The sequence below is a fragment of the Apteryx rowi genome, unplaced genomic scaffold, assembly GCF_003343035.1.
Source record: "Apteryx rowi isolate R43461 unplaced genomic scaffold, aptRow1 scaffold_354, whole genome shotgun sequence".
NCBI lineage: Eukaryota > Metazoa > Chordata > Aves > Apterygiformes > Apterygidae > Apteryx > Apteryx rowi.
This window is the reverse complement of record NW_020450019.1, coordinates 899,530-917,059: the sequence shown is the minus strand read 5'-3', so window position 1 is coordinate 917,059 and position 17,530 is coordinate 899,530. Positions and strand designations below refer to the sequence as shown.

Below are 17,530 nucleotides of genomic sequence, written 5' to 3'. Positions count from 1 at the left end.
CCCGCTCGGGAGTTTCCGGCAGCTGCTCGGGTTTTTCCGGCAACTGCTCGGGTGTTTCCGGCAGCCGCTCGGCTGATTTAAACCGGCCGCTCGGCGCATGCGCGCGCGTTTCCCGCCTGCCGCGCTGAGGCGAGGCGCGAGGACCGTTGGCTCCGGGTGGCGGCGCCGGTTCTGTCGGGCCCGGCCGTGGCCTTCCCCCGCCCGGGAATGTTGTCCGTGCTCCTCCCCGTCCCCCTGAGCGGCCTCAGGGCCCGGAGTCTGGGCTCTGCCGCCTCAGCCCTGGCTCCTGTTATGTGTGCAACCTGGTCCCCTGCAGCCGCCCAGGTGAGAGTTCTGGCATAGTTGAGTCAGTCATCTTGAACTGTGATATACACGTGAGTAAAAAATTGCCTTTAAGAACATCCAGGTACCCGATAAGAAATTATTCTCTTTATTTCTGTAGCAGTAACCAGAGCATTTGTTGTGCCTGCTCTAAAAGAGTTAAAAACCCAACCAATTTCACATTTGTTATCTGAATTTTATAGAAAGGTGGGGGCAAGCCAGTTGTGCAGTCCACTGTTACTTATTGAGTTCTCTAATAGCCTTATAAAAAGGGTTATCTAGTTTCTTTAAAGTATAGGTGCTGGATCATAATGGAGGAGGTTATTCGAGAGCTGGATGGTCAAAGCACATAATTACCTAATGGTGGTGGGAGCTAGTTTGTTTGCCCCAAAACTGTTTAGCAGCGTGGGTTTAGCCTGTGAGCTGCCCACTGAACAGTCCTTGTTTAAAGAATATATACGATGGCACTAAAAAGTGCAGTATTGGCGTAATGGGAAAACACCCATTTTTGGACAGAGGTGGCATCTAAGATCTAGTCTAGCATGAACTATCTGCTGGTAAAAACAAACAAACAAAAAAAACCAACCAAACTTGTGACAGGCTATAATATATAGAAGGTTATACCAATATTGCTGTATTTGGAATATCTTTGCTGCTAGGGAAAAAGATTATCTGTATGATTATGAAGAGAATTATTGATACAATGTTTGCTGAAGAAGAGACATTAAAGTGGCCTGCAGAATCTCTGCTGATACGGTTAGAGGAGGAGGAATGGGATAGGATATAACTTCACTATTGTGCTTTTGGGATCTGTGACTTCTTTTTATCCTAAAGTGTTTAAAGTAGATGAATGGTTCCTTCCTTTGTGGCGGTTGTAGAAACAAATACACTCTCTTTGATATCTGACCTATCTAATGTTTTCTGATAACTTTGAAACTCATCCTGCGAGTAGGTAACAGTATCTGCTTGAATATTGGTCATGTTTCTTTTCCTGATTTAACCCAGAAGTTGTAGGGGGACTGCTGAATGTATTCTAGAACCGTCATAATCTATTTCTCAGCACCACTCATGGGATGTGTGGTGAAGATATTGTTTTAACAGCATAGCTGTAAAATTCTTCAAGACCTTGCAGTTCTCAAAGTTTTGTGGATTTTCTAATATCTACCACTTATTGACTTGCACAGGAATTGAAAGTGTGACCTGGATTTCACTTTCAAACTGCTTCTGATGTATTCCTTTGCCTCTGGTTGATTGCATGAGAAGCTATGTGCTGGTGTTTCCTAGTAAAACTAGGATCACATAATGTGCAGCTGACAGGTTTGAGACTCTTTGGGCTAGTGGATTTTTTCAGTTGGCACTATGCATTCAATGGGAAATTAATTCTGAGATTTGGTTGCTGGCTTCCATAAGCAGATGCGTTGCTTTAGGACTCTGCTTTTCCCACTCATTTAGAAGCAGGACTGAGTGCTTATAAAGAATGTCTCGCCTAGATAGGAGTGAAGCTTGGAGAGTGAAACTCTCTTACAGTAATAGACTTTCAAATATATCCTCAAGCCATTCTCTTTAAATCATTGCTAATGGGAAGAAAAGTGTAGTCTAGTCTAATTTACTCAGAAGATCCAGCACGTATAAAGATGCATACAGGGCTGCTAGGGGTGAGAAGGCTTCTTGCTTACATTCAGCAGATCCATTTTTCTGAATCTTCACTCCACTCATCTCTAACATTACAGTGGTTAATTTTTGTTCCTTCTCTTGTGAGAAGGAGAGCAGACTGGCATCCACGCTGAAACACCCCTCCATATTTTGTATGTCGTGTTCCAAGATGCTCTTGACCTTTACAACAACAAAAACAGCAAAGTCAGTATTTTAAAACTCTCATCAGTGCTGCAGTAAGGCTGTGCCACCCATCACTGGAAGTCACTAAGTGAATAAATGATGTCTTTGACTTGACATCTTACAGACTCACTGAATAATACACATTTATACATAGCACTTTTCACCCAGAAAGATTATCATACTCATGTACTCAGTTTTCAGTGTCTTGTGAATTGGTTACGTCCAAGAAATCAAAATGATACTGTGCTTGTAAATCTGAAGCCTAAGAAGCTAACAAATTCCACAGCAGCGTTCTCTCTCTCTCTCCTAACTGCTGGTCAAGGGGATGCTTGCAACTCTAGCAAACTCAAATGACAAAGTACCTTTCTTTTCCAAAGAGAGAGAGAGAGAGAATATACCAGAAAATGATACTCAGCTGCATCCAGTTTAGTATTTATTATATCTGCAAAATAGATGTTAGAAAACTTAGGCCTTCTTGTGTTGTGTGATTTCTCTCAAAGTGAGTGTTTTGATCCCTGCCAAGTTTGAAGCCTGTAGTAATTCTTCCTTCTCTTCTTTCCAATGTTACCTTAAGTTGTGATACTGCTATTTATACCATAATCTAAATGTTGCTTGAAATAACAAAATAAAAAACAACCCCCCCCCCCTTCATTTTGAGACAAGTAGATGATGTGTGGTTTCTCACCAGCTTAAGCTGTTGGGACACAATCTTCTCTTCCAAAGACTCTAGCAATAGCAGGAGCTGATCCTCCGTTAATTCTGGAGAATTAAAACAGGTTTATAGCAAAAAAAAAAAAAAAAAAAAACACCAAAAAAAGCCTAACAAAAAACCCCACTGACTTGTCTCAGAGACAATTGGCAAGATAATGAACATCAACTGTCAGCATGGAACACCTGCTTGATCAAAAGTTATTCAGACATTTTATACTAAATTAATCATGCAGTCTCCTTATGAACTGAATGAAAGTATTATTTTAATTTACAGATTATGATAATACTGAGTAGTAGAGATCTTGGGGGTGAGAGAGTTGAGGGGACGTTCAAACCGTATCTTTTGGCAACCTTAGGAAAAGAACCCTGGGATCGGTACTCTTGTTTCTGGAATGTAACCTTCCCACCTTTACCTATGTTTTAATTCAAATTTCAAGTCCTCCTTTGCTTTGTTCAAGGATGCCTTTATATACCCGGTAATTCAGTATAATGCTCCTAGCAGTTACTGCACTGTGACCCTCAAACTGTTGCTAATTAGCAGCTGTAATGGACAGGTCTTTGCTCTCATCAAAACCTTCTTCAGTTTCCAGAATCTAAGAAATGATTTTAGGTAGGTTCTCTGCAAGTATTTCACTCTCTGCAAGCTTTTTGTATTCTGTTAGCCTTATAGACAGGAATGCTTTCAGAATATTTTGATACTGCTAGATTTCTCTATTAGAATGACCAGAAAACCTTACCGTCTAAAGCATAAAGGGTGTAGTTAATTGCTTCTGCAAGCTTAAGGAGGAGATCTCTCGGAGAATCCCGTAAACTGTGCAGCAGGTCTTTTAAGTCTGGGCTCTCTGTTTTCAGCTCACAATTATCAGTTTCATCAAGAACAGCTTCCATCTGGGGGAGGGGGGGGAAATCAGAGAAAGAAGTCTCAGGATTTAAGAGAAGAGGCTGCTGATAGTGCATTGCAATGTAACTACAGAAGTAGACATATAAACAGTCATGTAATACGGGTTTCCTATCCCTAGCTATTTATGAGGCTCTAATTGAGGCTTTAGTGAAGTACAGCATTCACACATTAAATACAGAATACTGGATTTAAATGATTTGTTGATACCTTCAGATAAAGAACTCTGTGTTTTAAAAAAAAAAAAAAAAAAAATCTGTAAAAGATGAGATGAGAGGCCTGCTAAGCCACACTGAGGACATATTTCCCCAGACCACTCTGTCCTGAGCACCTTCTCTCTCTCTCTTTGTGTGGTGATAAAGACCAGGTGAATGTGCTGAAGACTAATTTGGACTGATAGTCATGGCATAGGAGATGACTCTTGGGGGCAGCTGTATGATAGTGGAAGTCTTTGTACCTATAAATTCTGGCAGTGAGAACAACTTTGCTTACTTTCTGGGTCAGTTCTTGAAAGAGGTTTCTGTTTCTCATCACAGCTTTGATGGATGTTAAAAATGTGATGCGCAGATCCACAGACAACCTGGAGAAAATTCGATATTTTGCTTTAACTTCCTTCTCTAGCGCTCCTAATTTTCCATCTAAGAAGCCTGAAAATCAGAAAAAGTTAAAATATATCACTTTTAAACTGGGGAATACTACAGTAGGTCCACTGGCATCCCTAAAATTACAATTTGAAACATGTAGATTAATATTTTTTGGAAGTAAATAATAGGTAACGAGTATACTTCCTTATGGACAATTGCCATGGCTCAGGTGATGGGCAGTAGCCCACAATAAATGCATTGCTTTTGATGGTGTGTGTTTATCTTGAGAAATTTCAGGTTAGCCAAATGGGATAAAAGTAAGGCAAATGAAAGTATTAACATACATCGCTTGCCATCAGATACGAATGTTCCTACGTTGTCTTCTGGGAAATGGTAAATACCTGCAAGAGAATAAAAAGGGAATTGTTAATTTAGAAAATACTTAAAGTTGGATAGTTGTGTTTGTTTTTTTTTTTTTTTTTAAGTCTGAAGATATTAGTATCCCAGTTATGAAATTTCCTGTGCTAATTGTAGGTCAGACTGTGATATTATTTCCACTGTTCTCCAATGCATCTATCTTCTGCCCGTTCATTTCAGAATTCAGTTAAATTCATCATTCTCAGACTTTATTCTCTATTGCCATGTGCTTTATGTCAGGATTTGTATCTGCCCAAATGTGTGTTAAAATATAAGCAAATTAAAACGACAACTTAAATTCAGCAAGTTCCATGTAGGCACATGTAGCACAGAGGATAGGGGGGCAAGCCAAAATGTGATCTCCAGAATCCTGCAGCAGGTTTCATGGATGTTCATCCTTTCTTTCTCTACCTGTCCAGCACTAGCCTCTTATGCCGGTCTTCCTATTGAAGGTTCAGCCACCCTGTTTTTTCCCAAGCTATTTTATCCTATAAGAAAAGAAAAACTTTTGTCCTCTACCCAGTCTTTCAACAGGAGTTGTCTTTACAGTTCATGAAATCTATTGTTGAGATTTCCTTACAAGTTTGTTTTCTTGCCAAAAAAAAGCATGACTGCACCTCTTTCCCAAGTAGCTCTCTTAACTTACTTACTATGTAGTGTCTTTTCCCGCTTGATTTCTGCAATTAATATTGCATATGTTCATTTTCTTTCAAATGAGCTAAGGGGGGGGCCATTAGGCTGAATGATGTTTTAGGAAATGTTTTTGCTGTGCTGCATTGTTTCCTGAATGGAAGAGTTGGAAGTTCCTGAAAGTTACTTACCCCATGATCCACCTTCAATAGTCAGCTGCATCGTTCTGAATGCTATGGTGCAGCCTTTGGGTATAGTTATGCTTCGTTTGCAGTCTCTGGTGCCCTGATCAACGAAAAATTATACTAGAGCTGAATGGCATGCGGATGTTCTAAAAGGACTGGCTCCTGAAGTTAAAGACAAGTCTAACCTTTGTGCTGAACTTGGCATAAAGTTGGGCCATGAAGCTCCCTTCTGTCTTGTTGGTTTCCTCATAGCTGGTTGTCTCTGAGGCTTGTATTGATTCATGAACCACGTACAAATTCTGTTGCTTTTTCTTTACTTGTTCAATGAAGGAGTGATTCATATTGATTTTTCTAAAGGAGAAAAAGGATGCAATATCTGCTAAGTGTCTATTGCTCTTATTCTGTGAGTTATACCAAAAGTACCTGTAGCCTGTTTAGAGACAAAGGCCTTATGCTTGTGTCCTTTCTCCCATTATGTGAGTGTACATAAATGTCACAATGTGTAAGGGGCTTGGGGGGGGGGGGGAGTGGCAGAAAATGAGCTGCAATTTCTGCTGTCCGCAATGCATTTTCCTTCTGCATCTGACAGGGACCCTCAGGAAAGAAGTGGCAGAGGGGGCCATGTTCTGGCAGGCCACATAGGTGGTGTGTCCTGATTTGTATGTTTCTTTGCAGGTATAAAACATGAGAAAAGATGATTTGACTCACATTGAGGTGTTTCCACTTTCTTAAGAACAAAGAAATCTATAAGCATTACAAACCTATGTAAAAAGTCTTTACCACCTCTTTCCAGTCCTCAAGAAGTATGCATAACTAGGGAAAATGCATTGTCTCAGACTTTAATCTTATTTTTAGCTGTTGAAAACAAATTGTGTGATCTGGCATAAGGTAAAAGAGTGTGACCAAAGTGTGCATGCTCCATTTCTGTCTGCCTTACCTTTCTGTTTTTAGTGACTCAAGTTTTGCTACTGGTATGTACTTCTTTTCCAGCTTGATGGACCCCTCTTTTGACCAGCGGGTAGATCCATATACTTCTGTGTTTGCAGAGTTAACAGGAAGGTGAAGTTTCCCTTCAACTCTGCCATCAACGTGGTGTGTGAATGTAACTTGGCTTGAATCTTGAACGTCTTCACTGAGAATGAGGGACTCTGAAATAATTTGATGTGTTTGCTTAAACATAATTGCACAGACTCAGTACTATAACTCATGCACACAAGAAAGATGGAACATGGTAGCCACTGAGAGAAAACAGGATGATCCAAATATTTTGTTTATGGAAACTGTAAACTTACTGATAAATCTGGACATTACCTGCACTTGTTTTGTCTTCTCCAAGTAGCAACACATCATAGAGACTATACTCTGTTCTTTGGTAGCCAGGAGTCGGACAGAATACGGTTTTGCTTTTTCTTCTAACTAGGCAGAAGGGTCTGAAATGTTCTTGGTCTAAGATACTATAAACTGGAATCAGTTCTCCTTTTGGATCCATCTGCTTTGCTATGGATTGGGTAACTTTTTTAAACATTCTGCTGCAGCTTGATAAAACTTTGAACTGAAAGGAAGTGTACTTGTGCCTTAGGGAAGAGGTAAAGACAAATTAAGCAAAATTACTTGAAATATGAATAGGAGGTGGTAGAAAAATATCTGGCACTTTTAATTATTGAGGACATTTCAAAAAGGATAACATCCAAAAAGCTCACATTTGTACAAGAACACCATTTATCCAAGATTATTTACAGGGAAGTTCTTAGAGAACTAGGAATAGGAGTCATAGCTTGCAAATTAAGCTTGTTCAGGCTTATCCCATTTTGCCTTTTAATTTCCAGTCTTCACATAGACAGTTTGTAGACCGAGAACACAGTTATTAGTTTCTGAGGGTACTGATCTTCAGCACTGGAATCTATTACTACAGTTTAAATTAAGACGTGTTATTTGTTTCATATACCAGCACACACCAGAATAATTTTCATTACTAGAACTAGACATGGCTACTTAGCCTAGTATATCAGTTACTGTTGTCCTAAACATTTTAATCTCTAATAACTAATGTGTTCACCACATTTAACATTTAAAGAAAAGAAGGTTTGAGTAATTTCCTGCCACAGTGAACTAGCAGTTTGCAGAGGATGATTCTTAGTTCCTCTACAAGTACTACTTCTGCATTTTACCCCCTTATATCTTGAGGCCTGACAGATAAGAATGACTTATTTGGAAATGACAATGCTAAAGCATTAGAAAAATTATTTTTTTGAAGTCTTACAATGAGAAAGTGAAAGCGTTGAAAGGAGAATAATGGCTTACGGGAAAAGGTAGGACAGCTTGTTCTATGCCAAAACATTCCTCAGCATTTTGGGTGCATTTCATCTGTATCTATGCCAACTCCTTCTCCCCAAAAACACATGCATTCCAACACAGCTACTTGGATACGTTCTAGTTCTCTACCTATATCTCCACCTCAAGAAAGTTAGATGTTTGAGAGGCAGAAAGGCAAACACCGTGTGTCAGACAGTGTCCTGTTGCAGCTTGTTATTACTCTAAACTTTCGATTTTGTTTCTCCAGCAACATTTCTAAGGCATGATGAAGAAAATCTTTGATTTACAAATTAAAAAGGTTACTGTACTTATTGAGGAGAAAAGTGTGCAGGCTTTTTCATCTCATCTGTACCCTACTTTATCAGATTTTGTTAGAGAAAGGAAGAGAAGCTGATCCCTGTTTATCGTTCAGATTAGCAGTTCCTACCACATTGTGGGGATGGGAAATCATTCCTCCCTTCATCTTGCTTAATGTCCCTCAGCGGTCTGAAAAAACAAACTTACTAAGTTTGATTCTTTCAAATTTGTAAAGACTGACACATCACAAAGGATGGACTATTGTATGAAATGAGGGTGGGGGGAAGAAATAGTCCTACTCTATTCTGTGTTTAATGTGGGATCGTTTTAGTAGTACGCGGAGGACTGTCTCTTGGCAGATTTCAAAAAAGGTAAAACTAAGACGCTACTCTTAACAGATAGTTTGCTCTACCCCTCTCCCATACTGAAAGCTCTTAAAAAATTTACTTGCCTGTTTACAGTGTGAAGTGGCTTCTCTTCTCATCTGCTGATCAGTGCAAATGTGTATGCAATCAGTTGTGTTTCATAAGTGGTATTGCCCCTTTAAAGCAGTAGGGGTGGGGAAATATTTCAGATATCCGGAAGTATGTGCTATATTAGGGCAATCGGCTATTGTTTACATAATTCTTCCTCCAAAAAGTTATTTCTGTCATCAATGTGTGGTGTTCTGTCATGATCTATTACAATGGCTGTGGATAACCTTAAGTTGTTCCACAGATTAATTCTTCTTATATCGTAAGATTAGTTTCATTTCTAGTCTAGTTTTAATTTTCGCTTGTATTACACTTTTTATCTATTAGGATGAGGAATAATGGTTTTGGAGCATTTCACTAAACCTGTCAGAGGGAAATAGCTAGGTGTGTCGTAGGCAAGAGGGCAATGATATTATTTTACTGGGAGCACTTTTATTAACTATCTGCCTTATGTTGTTAATCATTGAATTTAAATCTCTGGACAGTGTATGTGTGTTACAGGTATGAATGCTGTCATAAACCACTTCTTGGGATTTTCTGTAAGATTTTATATAATTTCTACAGTTTGCTTTTAAAAGTCTGAACACCAGGTATGCAAGGAGAAGGGCACTGAGGACAAAGCACTCTGCGTGTCTGTCTTTTATACTTGTCTGTGTTTCCAGGTGAACAGTGATGCACATACATTTCCATGCGTCGTGCTCCATTGTTACTAGGCAGAAGGCTCGTGCAATTCACTGGTGTAGTACTCTGTCAAGGGATTCGTGCAGGAGGCTGCAAGCTTTCTGCTTTACTGCAGTCTAGGATTTGGTGGGCTTGCAGTTGCCATGCAATGTTATTTATTTGCCACTCTTGTTTAACAGCAGAACCTGTCCATATAAAATTCAGGGAACCAAATACAAGTTTTTACATGAATACTTACTTTATTAGTTTCTCTTAGAATACTGTACAAAGGAGTAATAAAAATATTCACACTTTATTTTAGAAAGTTCTCTAGATGAGACTTTTGTATACACAGCAAAAAGAAGGGCTACTGGAAAAAAAACCCTAAAACTATGTACAATGTGAGAATGTTCCATAAAAAACTAATTTAGCTTGCTTAAATTGATCCAGGGAGGATACATATACACACACTCGCATGCTTAAAATATATATTATGGGCAATGATAAAGCAATGTAAGTCACAACAGGAAATATTAATGTGTTAACAATGGTAACCCAGCTGCTGTCCCTTTTTCAAGGGCCAGTACCATGCCTTTATTTAAAAAACAAAACAAAACAAAAAAAACCCCTCTGAAATTAAGTAGCCCTGGATCTCAGGGTATTCTTTTTTAAAGGCTTTCTCCTGTAAAGGGTTGGGTTCCATGACATCCTGTTAGCTATATTAAATGAATTGCAAGACAGGATCCCTAATTTGGAAACATCAAGCTGGTAGTACTTGATTGTTTTGTGACTTTTGCTGGTGCAGTGATTTCTGTACTGTGTGAATAAGTACATGGTCTTAACGATGGCTTAGAGCAGTTTTTGCCTGCAACAAGATCAGGCAAAGGGATGGCTTTTGCCAGTGCCTGTGAACTCATCTAGTGGTGCTTTTCAAAACCTTTTTCCCTTCTCCATCCACAGCAAAACACAAATGAAAAGCATTTTAGGTACATACTTGTCCATTCTTTGTTTCTCAGTCACACAATGGAGTCTACCTTTAATTCTCCAGCTGAAGTTTACCCTAGTCGCTCTGCAGGGAGCCAGTACAAGGCTTAGAGGAAAATGTCACGTGTGTTGTGATCAAAATCCCATTTAAAACCAGTAACAATCAACTCTCTCCTTCATGCAGGTTCTTGGAGAAAATCCTGTGGTCTAAAAGAACTAACGGACAGTCCTCTCGCTCCTGTTCCGGTTCCCTCTGCAAAAGGTAGGCTTCACCCTTTTATCACTGCTATGCTAGCTGCAAATACATTACTGTCTGAAAATCCCTCATCCTGTCTCTGTTATCCTGATGTCCCTTTTCCCTGAAGTGACTTATCCCATAGGAGTTGTAGTGTTTTGATTATCTTCTTTAACTTTTTTGTGTCCAAGATTAGCCTTCTAGGACTAAACTCTCACTTCTATAAAACAAACAGAAATAAAACAGAAGTAGTTTTGGTGCAGAGTTCCAGGAGACCCCAAACTCTATCTGTTATTTTCACACTGTTGCAGTGGAGATGGTTAACAAGAAATTAGGTCAGGTACAACTTGCTCCCTTGATACACTGACAGGAAGGAGCCAGCCACAAAACTTGTGTATTAAGGTGGCTCAGCCAGCAGTACCAAAGCTCTTTAAGTGAAACCTAGCTTAGGCACACCTAACAAGTAGCAATTGCAACTGTGGCTTAATTAAAATTAATCTGTGGCTTGTTTTCTATTTTTTTTTATTAATTCTTATACTTATCTTGAAGATGGCATCTTAAGGAAGATACTATCAGGTCAATAACTGTTCAAGTAACTATTAATTTTATCTAGGTACTTAACATACTATATAATTAACATGAAATGTTTCTTCAGTTTTTACTCTCGTTTTTCCATATTTCTCCTGTTTTCATTTATATTTCACTTGATTGGATTAACTGTATGAGTCCAAGTTAACTTCCAGATATTCCATGGCAAAAATGCTGTACCTATGTTGTGAAGAATGCAACTTGCCATGTAACCCCCAATACATGTGTGTAATGGCTATTTTAATTCATTTCAGTGTGAACAAAGTAAATCAGAAAAGTTTGCTATAATAATTAAGGCTTTGTCTAACAAGAAATTTTAGGCTTTAAAAACTGCTCTTTTGAGAAGCCTGTAATTCCATTCTATTCTATATTGTTTTGCAGTTAATCTTAATTCAACAAAATGGAATCAAATGTCCATAGTGTCAGTTAAGAGTACAAATAATGTATGTTCAGATCCTCAGCTGCTGTAACAACAGGACTTTCAATGAAGCTACAGTGCTGTATTTTAACAAAAATCTGACCCCTAACTTCAGTTTATATTTCTGCTAAAAATGTCAAAATTGTTCTGATTTTGTGTAATGTGCATGTACTTACAGAAATAGTCAATAAATATATCTATTGGAATAATGTTTTTAAGCAAAAGCATCCTTGGTAAATTAATTGTTTTTGTTGCAGATAAGTGGATGTTTTTCCCCCCTCACATTCTACCTAAATAACTAAATTGTGCTCTTTCTCTGGAGAAGATTTGCCGATAGCATGCACATTCCATGTGCTGTCAGACATTCAGATCTGTTAAGCACCGTACAGTCCACATCATGGATATTGACCTAGCCCTCCTGTTAAGAACAGGCTCTGCAAATGTGAGGGTAGCAGTCCTTCTGCAGGCATTCAAGACATTAAAATGACTAAGAAATCAACAGTATCAAAGATACTCAGCTGATTGAAAAACTAGCTCTAATTTGAAAACAATATTTTATTTCAAAAGTCATTGTCTAGTAGCTTAAAGAGTATATTAGCTTTAGGGTATGTAGTACCTTAACTAAAGCAGCAATCTCTATGTCATGGTGGTTAAAAGATTTAAAAAAAACAAAAACAAAAACAAAAGAAAAACAAACCAAATAAATTAGACGTCTGTCAAACTCCCTTGCTGGAGAATAGCACTCAAGTATCAAGCCAGACTCTCTTTTCTTTCTATCTTCTCAAGAGCTTCCTTTTCACTTAGAATATTTCCATTTCAAACATATTAGATAATGCTTCTCTAGGCGTTACAACAGCCCTCTGAGATACATTAAATGTTTTTTTCCCTTTCTCTGCAGCAGTCTGATAGTAAATCTGAGACAGAGAAGTAAAACAGCTTGCCCAAAATAATGCATGGAGTATTACTAGACCTTATATGCAAATTTGAAGTTCTTCTATCTCTGTCCTATGCTGAGACCATCAAACAGAAGTCGTCAATATCCACTCTATTGCCCACAGACCTCTAAGGCTATACTTGGCTAATGCAGGAACAAAAATACCATATTTAAAATGTTTATATTGTTGTCAAAAATGTGAGATAATATAAGCACTAAGACAACAAAAATACAGGCTTTCAGGGGAAGCATGAGGAAAAACATTTCAACCAGCACACAATCCAAAATAAAAACCTACTGCTCTGTGAACAGTAGAAAGACCTCTCAACCAGGAGATATAAACCTGCAAACCTATTTTATTTAGGTGGATAATTTTATGGGGAAAAAGCTCAATACTGTTTCTATACTAAATCATCAGTTATCTTCAGTGACCCATTACATCCTTCTGTTGGTCAGTGCAGTTAGCTGTCTGCTGCTGGTGCCACTTGTTAGTACAGCTGTCCTACAGCTCCCTTACCCTTTCCAATGGTCATTTGAGGGCCAGGGGATGCTGCTGCAGGACTTGGGCAAGACTGTGCATAGAGGTGAGGGACAGACTTCAGACTTCAGGTTAAGTCAGAAGTCAAACACTTTTCCTGGTGTGAAGTGAGACGCTGAGTTAAGTCCACAGCTAACTGGAGAACTAGCAGATGTCAGTAACGTGTACACAGATTTGGGAGACCAAGTTGCTGGCTGGAGGAGAAAAATTCCAGTCACAGCCATTAACTGCCTGTAGCAAGCAGCCATCTGTCTCATTTGGCCTATACCTGTCAGTCTTCAGTTTCTTGCATCCTCATATGATCTCCATGTACCAAGTAGCTCAGTGACACTTCTAGTCAGTCATTAAAATAACTTGCACCCTGCCCCTTAATCCAAATGCTCTACTGAGCACTGCCTGAGTGCTCAGTGTGTGCTTTAGAATGGGTTGTTTGGGGTGGGGAGCAAAGTTGCTCAGATTCTGGTATGAGCTGAAAATAACTAGCATGATTTAGGATCTGATTAGGACTTTTCCCCTGGACCACATGAATGGTACCATAGAAAACCGAAAGCTCTGTCAAATTGCAGGTCATTCCTTCCTGTATTCTTTTCAGTAAAAGAATTTCCTTTCTCAGTGGGATAAAGGATTTAAAAATAAAAATCTGTCATTCTCTTCTCCCCTACTCCCTGCCCAGATATGAAACCCATACCCTAAAACAATCAAGTATTGGGAAAGTCTGGCTGTATCCCTTTGAATTTTCCCACATATCACTTAAAGCACCTAGCTTCAGAAAGAGAAATATATTTTAAAGTGCATTTACCACAGCAATAGTACCAGCACTAGAAGCTTTTCCCCTCATCCCCATACTTTTCATTCAATGTCTGGGATAGATGAAAACCTCCCCAGAATTCATCCTCTTTGTACCTTGAAGTCTCAGTGTATCTGCATCTACTTAATGACACTGGAATAAAAGAAATCCAGCATCATGTATCCTGCTCCGCACTAAACTCTACTCTGGAGCTTGTTTAGATTTATTGGGCATGGAGGATCCAGCATGCGGTATACGTCTATTGGATACTGTATTTAAACAGCCGCCGTGAAACTATATCCCAGTGTGCATGAGGGTAAAGAAACAGGACTAAAGAGAAGGAATTTCGCCCTCTCCCCTGCTCCTCTTCAATTCACTCCATCCAAGCAGTTCAGTACTTGTTGATCCCAAAGATCCGGACTCCATGAAACTGGGGCAGTTTGGGGATCAGGACACTCATAAGAGAGATGGTGTTGATTATGAAGTGTATCCGGTCATACTTTGTGTAAAAGCTGGTTAGAAAATACCTGGAAAGGAGGGGAACAAAAAGAGGGAGTTGAATTACAGCACCTACGGCTTCAGTCTTCCTCGTGGCTCCCAGAAGCACAAAGATACCTTCAAATAAATGATCGGTTATGGCTTCCCTCGCTCCTTTGATGAATCACCCTACAAAAACAGACCTCCTATATGGATGCAATAACTAGCTTAGGAACAGGGAAAGAAGACTCTGTATTTGACAAACAACAAACTTGGGGGCAGAAACAGTGCTCATTAATTTCTTTTCTCCCGTTTTCTCTCTCTTGAACATGGGAAGACTAGCCTCCAGCTGTCCATCCAGCCTCTTCAGTACCCTTCTTTAAAAACAGCCTGATACTCTTTCCTGTGCTTTTGAGCCAGAAAACCAGACAGTATCATGTAGAAACTAGGCAGGTCAAGATCACTTGTCATTGTAGTGATTGCATTTTTTCCCCTCAGGTTCTCCATTCTTTCATATACCTGTTTTCTTAAGCCTTTATCTGACCTCTTCTGGGACAAGACCTGTGTTTTTGTTCTGTTCAGCAGCTATTATCACAGGATCATAGTCCGCAACAGGCTCTTAAGTATTATCATAGTCTATAAAAACAAGGTCACTAATAGCCCAGCAATGTACAGGATACTGGACCTTAGAACAGCATAGGTCTATACTGATTTATCTAGAAGTGCCCTATGAGCATTAACTCAGGTTGCAGAGGACCCCAAAGCAAGCTGGAGACTGTTCTCCAAAACATTTAGCCTGAGAGTGGCCAAGAAGACTACTGGTGTAAGCACATTATACTGTAGCCTACTGCTAAATACATCTGTTAGTCTATTGCTTTAAAAGCAGAACTCGGGAAGGAAGCGGAAGAGACTTGATTTTCTTTTGAGGGCGGTAGAGTGTTTTGTTTTCCCAGGACAGCATATTCAACAGCAGCATTGATTAGCACAGGCATGTGAGACAGCCTGTGCCCTGAAGTACTCACAGTACAATGGGCATGATGGTCAGGAACTTGCGCGACGCTGTGAACTGCACGCCGTAGTCCATCTGCTCCCAGTGCGTGAGCAGCCGAGCCTTCCCTTGATCTGGAGTCTCAAAAGGCGTTCCTTTCACGGTATGTAGGAAGATGTACATACTCTGTAGGAAATACAAACGCAGCCTGAAGCGCGCACGGCATGCGGTGTGTCCCTCAGCACACCACCAGAGAGAGTTCAACTTCAGCAACAACAGTACAGTTGTGAAAAAGGGGTCAGACTGGCAACTTGCACCAGCGTGCTGTTCCGCTAGAGGGACACATCACCATCCCTGGAAAGTGTCCTTACGCCGACAGCAGCTAATGAAGCTGCAAGGGCTAAGGAGGAAGACTGCTGGCTGGGGCTAGCTCAGACTGAGCTGTTAGCACTGGAGGCCTCTCAGTCAGCTCCTGGGCATAAACAAGGAAGATGGTTGCAACATTGGGGCGTTTGGATCTCTGGGATCAGGATATTAGCACAGGCTCGTTGTACCATGCAACAGCAATGCTAAATGCTTTTAAGAAGGGTCTGTTCCTACTCTAATTACAAGTTAACTTCTTGAAGTGGAACACGAGTTACAGATAAGCAGCAAATGGCTGGCTAAGTTAGGCTTGTCTTTTAAATGTAGTTATTGCTGGCCTTTTAAACTCCTTCCTGGTCCCAGGATGGGCACAAGACGGGCGGCAGGGGAGAGAAGGGGAAGGGAGGAGAAGGGGATCTGGATGAAAAGCAGGCAGCATTTGTGCTGAACTCAGCCCCCAGCAGCTCCAGCTGGGTTTTTTTCTTCTTTTTTTTTTTTTTGGCTAGAAACATAGATAACATAAGCATGAGAGTCCCCAGTAAGAGGGGCATTTCTGACTCCTGAATAATCTCAGCCAGAGATGCTATTTAGAGTAAAGGATACAAAATCGATTGCTGCATCTCTGTGAAGTAATTTGGCTCTCTTGCCAGAGGGAGAGTTGCTGCTTAGAGGTCTGCTCTCAGCTCTAGGACACAAGCATGCTAAGACTTGCACAAGGGGTGGCAGAGGCATAGAAGTGAGCCATTAAACAGATCATGGTTTTCCTCTGCTCGCTAGGAAAGGTTTTACTGAGTGGCTGCAGCTTTTCCAGGACACAGCAGAGGACGTCACTGTATAAACAGAGCAGGTTCTGGCATCACAGATGGCCTTGGTACACTGTTCTCCTGGCTGCAGCATGCACATCTGTYGGGGTCTGCTGTGCATACCTGTACACATCTAGCACGACACAGATGAATGTTCATTTAGGTACCTGATCCTTAGAAGAAGTGAATCTGTTCCTGAACTCATCTTTCACTTTAAGCTGAACAAATTGGTTTGTTTTTCAATCTTGTTTTTTACTCTAATGAGGCCAGTTCAGTCTTATTGTATCAACCAAAGTGAAAGCTGTTATGCTAGCTTCTGTGGCCTGTAAAATCTATTCCTCTGTTCAGGTGGACACAGCAAAGGGACCTACCCTGCAGGCAAATCAGTTCTGTGTCCCCTCTGAGCAACCTCACCAGACGTTTGGTGTCTCATCGGCACCTGGGCTGATTTAAATATATGAGCTAGAGGCAAAGGTGCAGTCTGAGGGGTGGAGGTTGAGTAAGTCACTCCACGTCTTTGGAAATGCAGGAAAAGGAATTGTTTTAACAGGCATCTTACTAGACCTCTCACAAGAACAGCTGGTGCTGGGAGACCCACCTCTGCACGCCCCAGGAAATCAAGCCAACCGTGCTGTTCCCTTACCATGTTGTGAATGATGTTAGTAAGAGTCCAAACCACAGGAACGCTGAAGAAGGGGATACTCAGGAGTACGACGTGCAGCAGGCCAATTCCGAGGACGTAGGACAACCAGATGCCCCGGCTGTTCATGACACGGGTGTTGGGGTTCACCTCGCTGTGCGCTGTTCCCACATTCATGTTGGCTTTTATTTTAATCAGGCACCCCTGAAACTAAACCAGAGCCAGGTTAGTACTCAGATTTTGGTAATCCTCTATCTACGTTACTCAGCTAAGAGCAGCGGAGCTCTCTGTTGCTGTTAAGCAAACCTGAGTTCTGTTGCAGTTGCTATAAAAATCACAAGTCAGTTCGCTTCTCTGCAACTCATTATTTCCATTTGTAGAGCTGACATTTCTGAGGGGAAGCTAAATCCGGGAACAGCTGAGATTTGGGAATAATGTGTGGGAAGCCTG

At 40.4% G+C, this 17,530-nt stretch overlaps 2 protein-coding genes across 2 annotated transcripts; both read right to left on the bottom strand.

Moving 5' to 3' along the window:
- Nucleotides 1-413: 413 nt before the first annotated feature.
- On the bottom strand, nt 414-8,825 carry GSDMA (gasdermin A). The gene is made up of 10 exons (XM_026072968.1): nt 8,644-8,825; nt 6,894-7,156; nt 6,520-6,730; nt 5,768-5,933; nt 5,589-5,682; nt 4,695-4,751; nt 4,259-4,413; nt 3,606-3,756; nt 2,843-2,916; nt 414-2,154 (listed from the first exon to the last, which is right to left on the bottom strand). Exons 2-10 carry the CDS (start codon nt 7,105-7,107, stop codon nt 1,918-1,920), a joined length of 1,359 nt encoding a protein of 452 aa, XP_025928753.1. The 5' UTR covers nt 7,108-7,156; nt 8,644-8,825; the 3' UTR covers nt 414-1,917.
- Nucleotides 8,826-9,619: 794 nt separating this feature from the next.
- ORMDL3 (ORMDL sphingolipid biosynthesis regulator 3) lies at nt 9,620-17,299 on the bottom strand. The gene is made up of 3 exons (XM_026072922.1): nt 17,084-17,299; nt 15,309-15,460; nt 9,620-14,336 (listed from the first exon to the last, which is right to left on the bottom strand). Exons 1-3 carry the CDS (start codon nt 17,255-17,257, stop codon nt 14,201-14,203), a joined length of 462 nt encoding a protein of 153 aa, XP_025928707.1. The 5' UTR covers nt 17,258-17,299; the 3' UTR covers nt 9,620-14,200.
- Between the last annotated feature and the right edge of the window lie 231 nt (nt 17,300-17,530).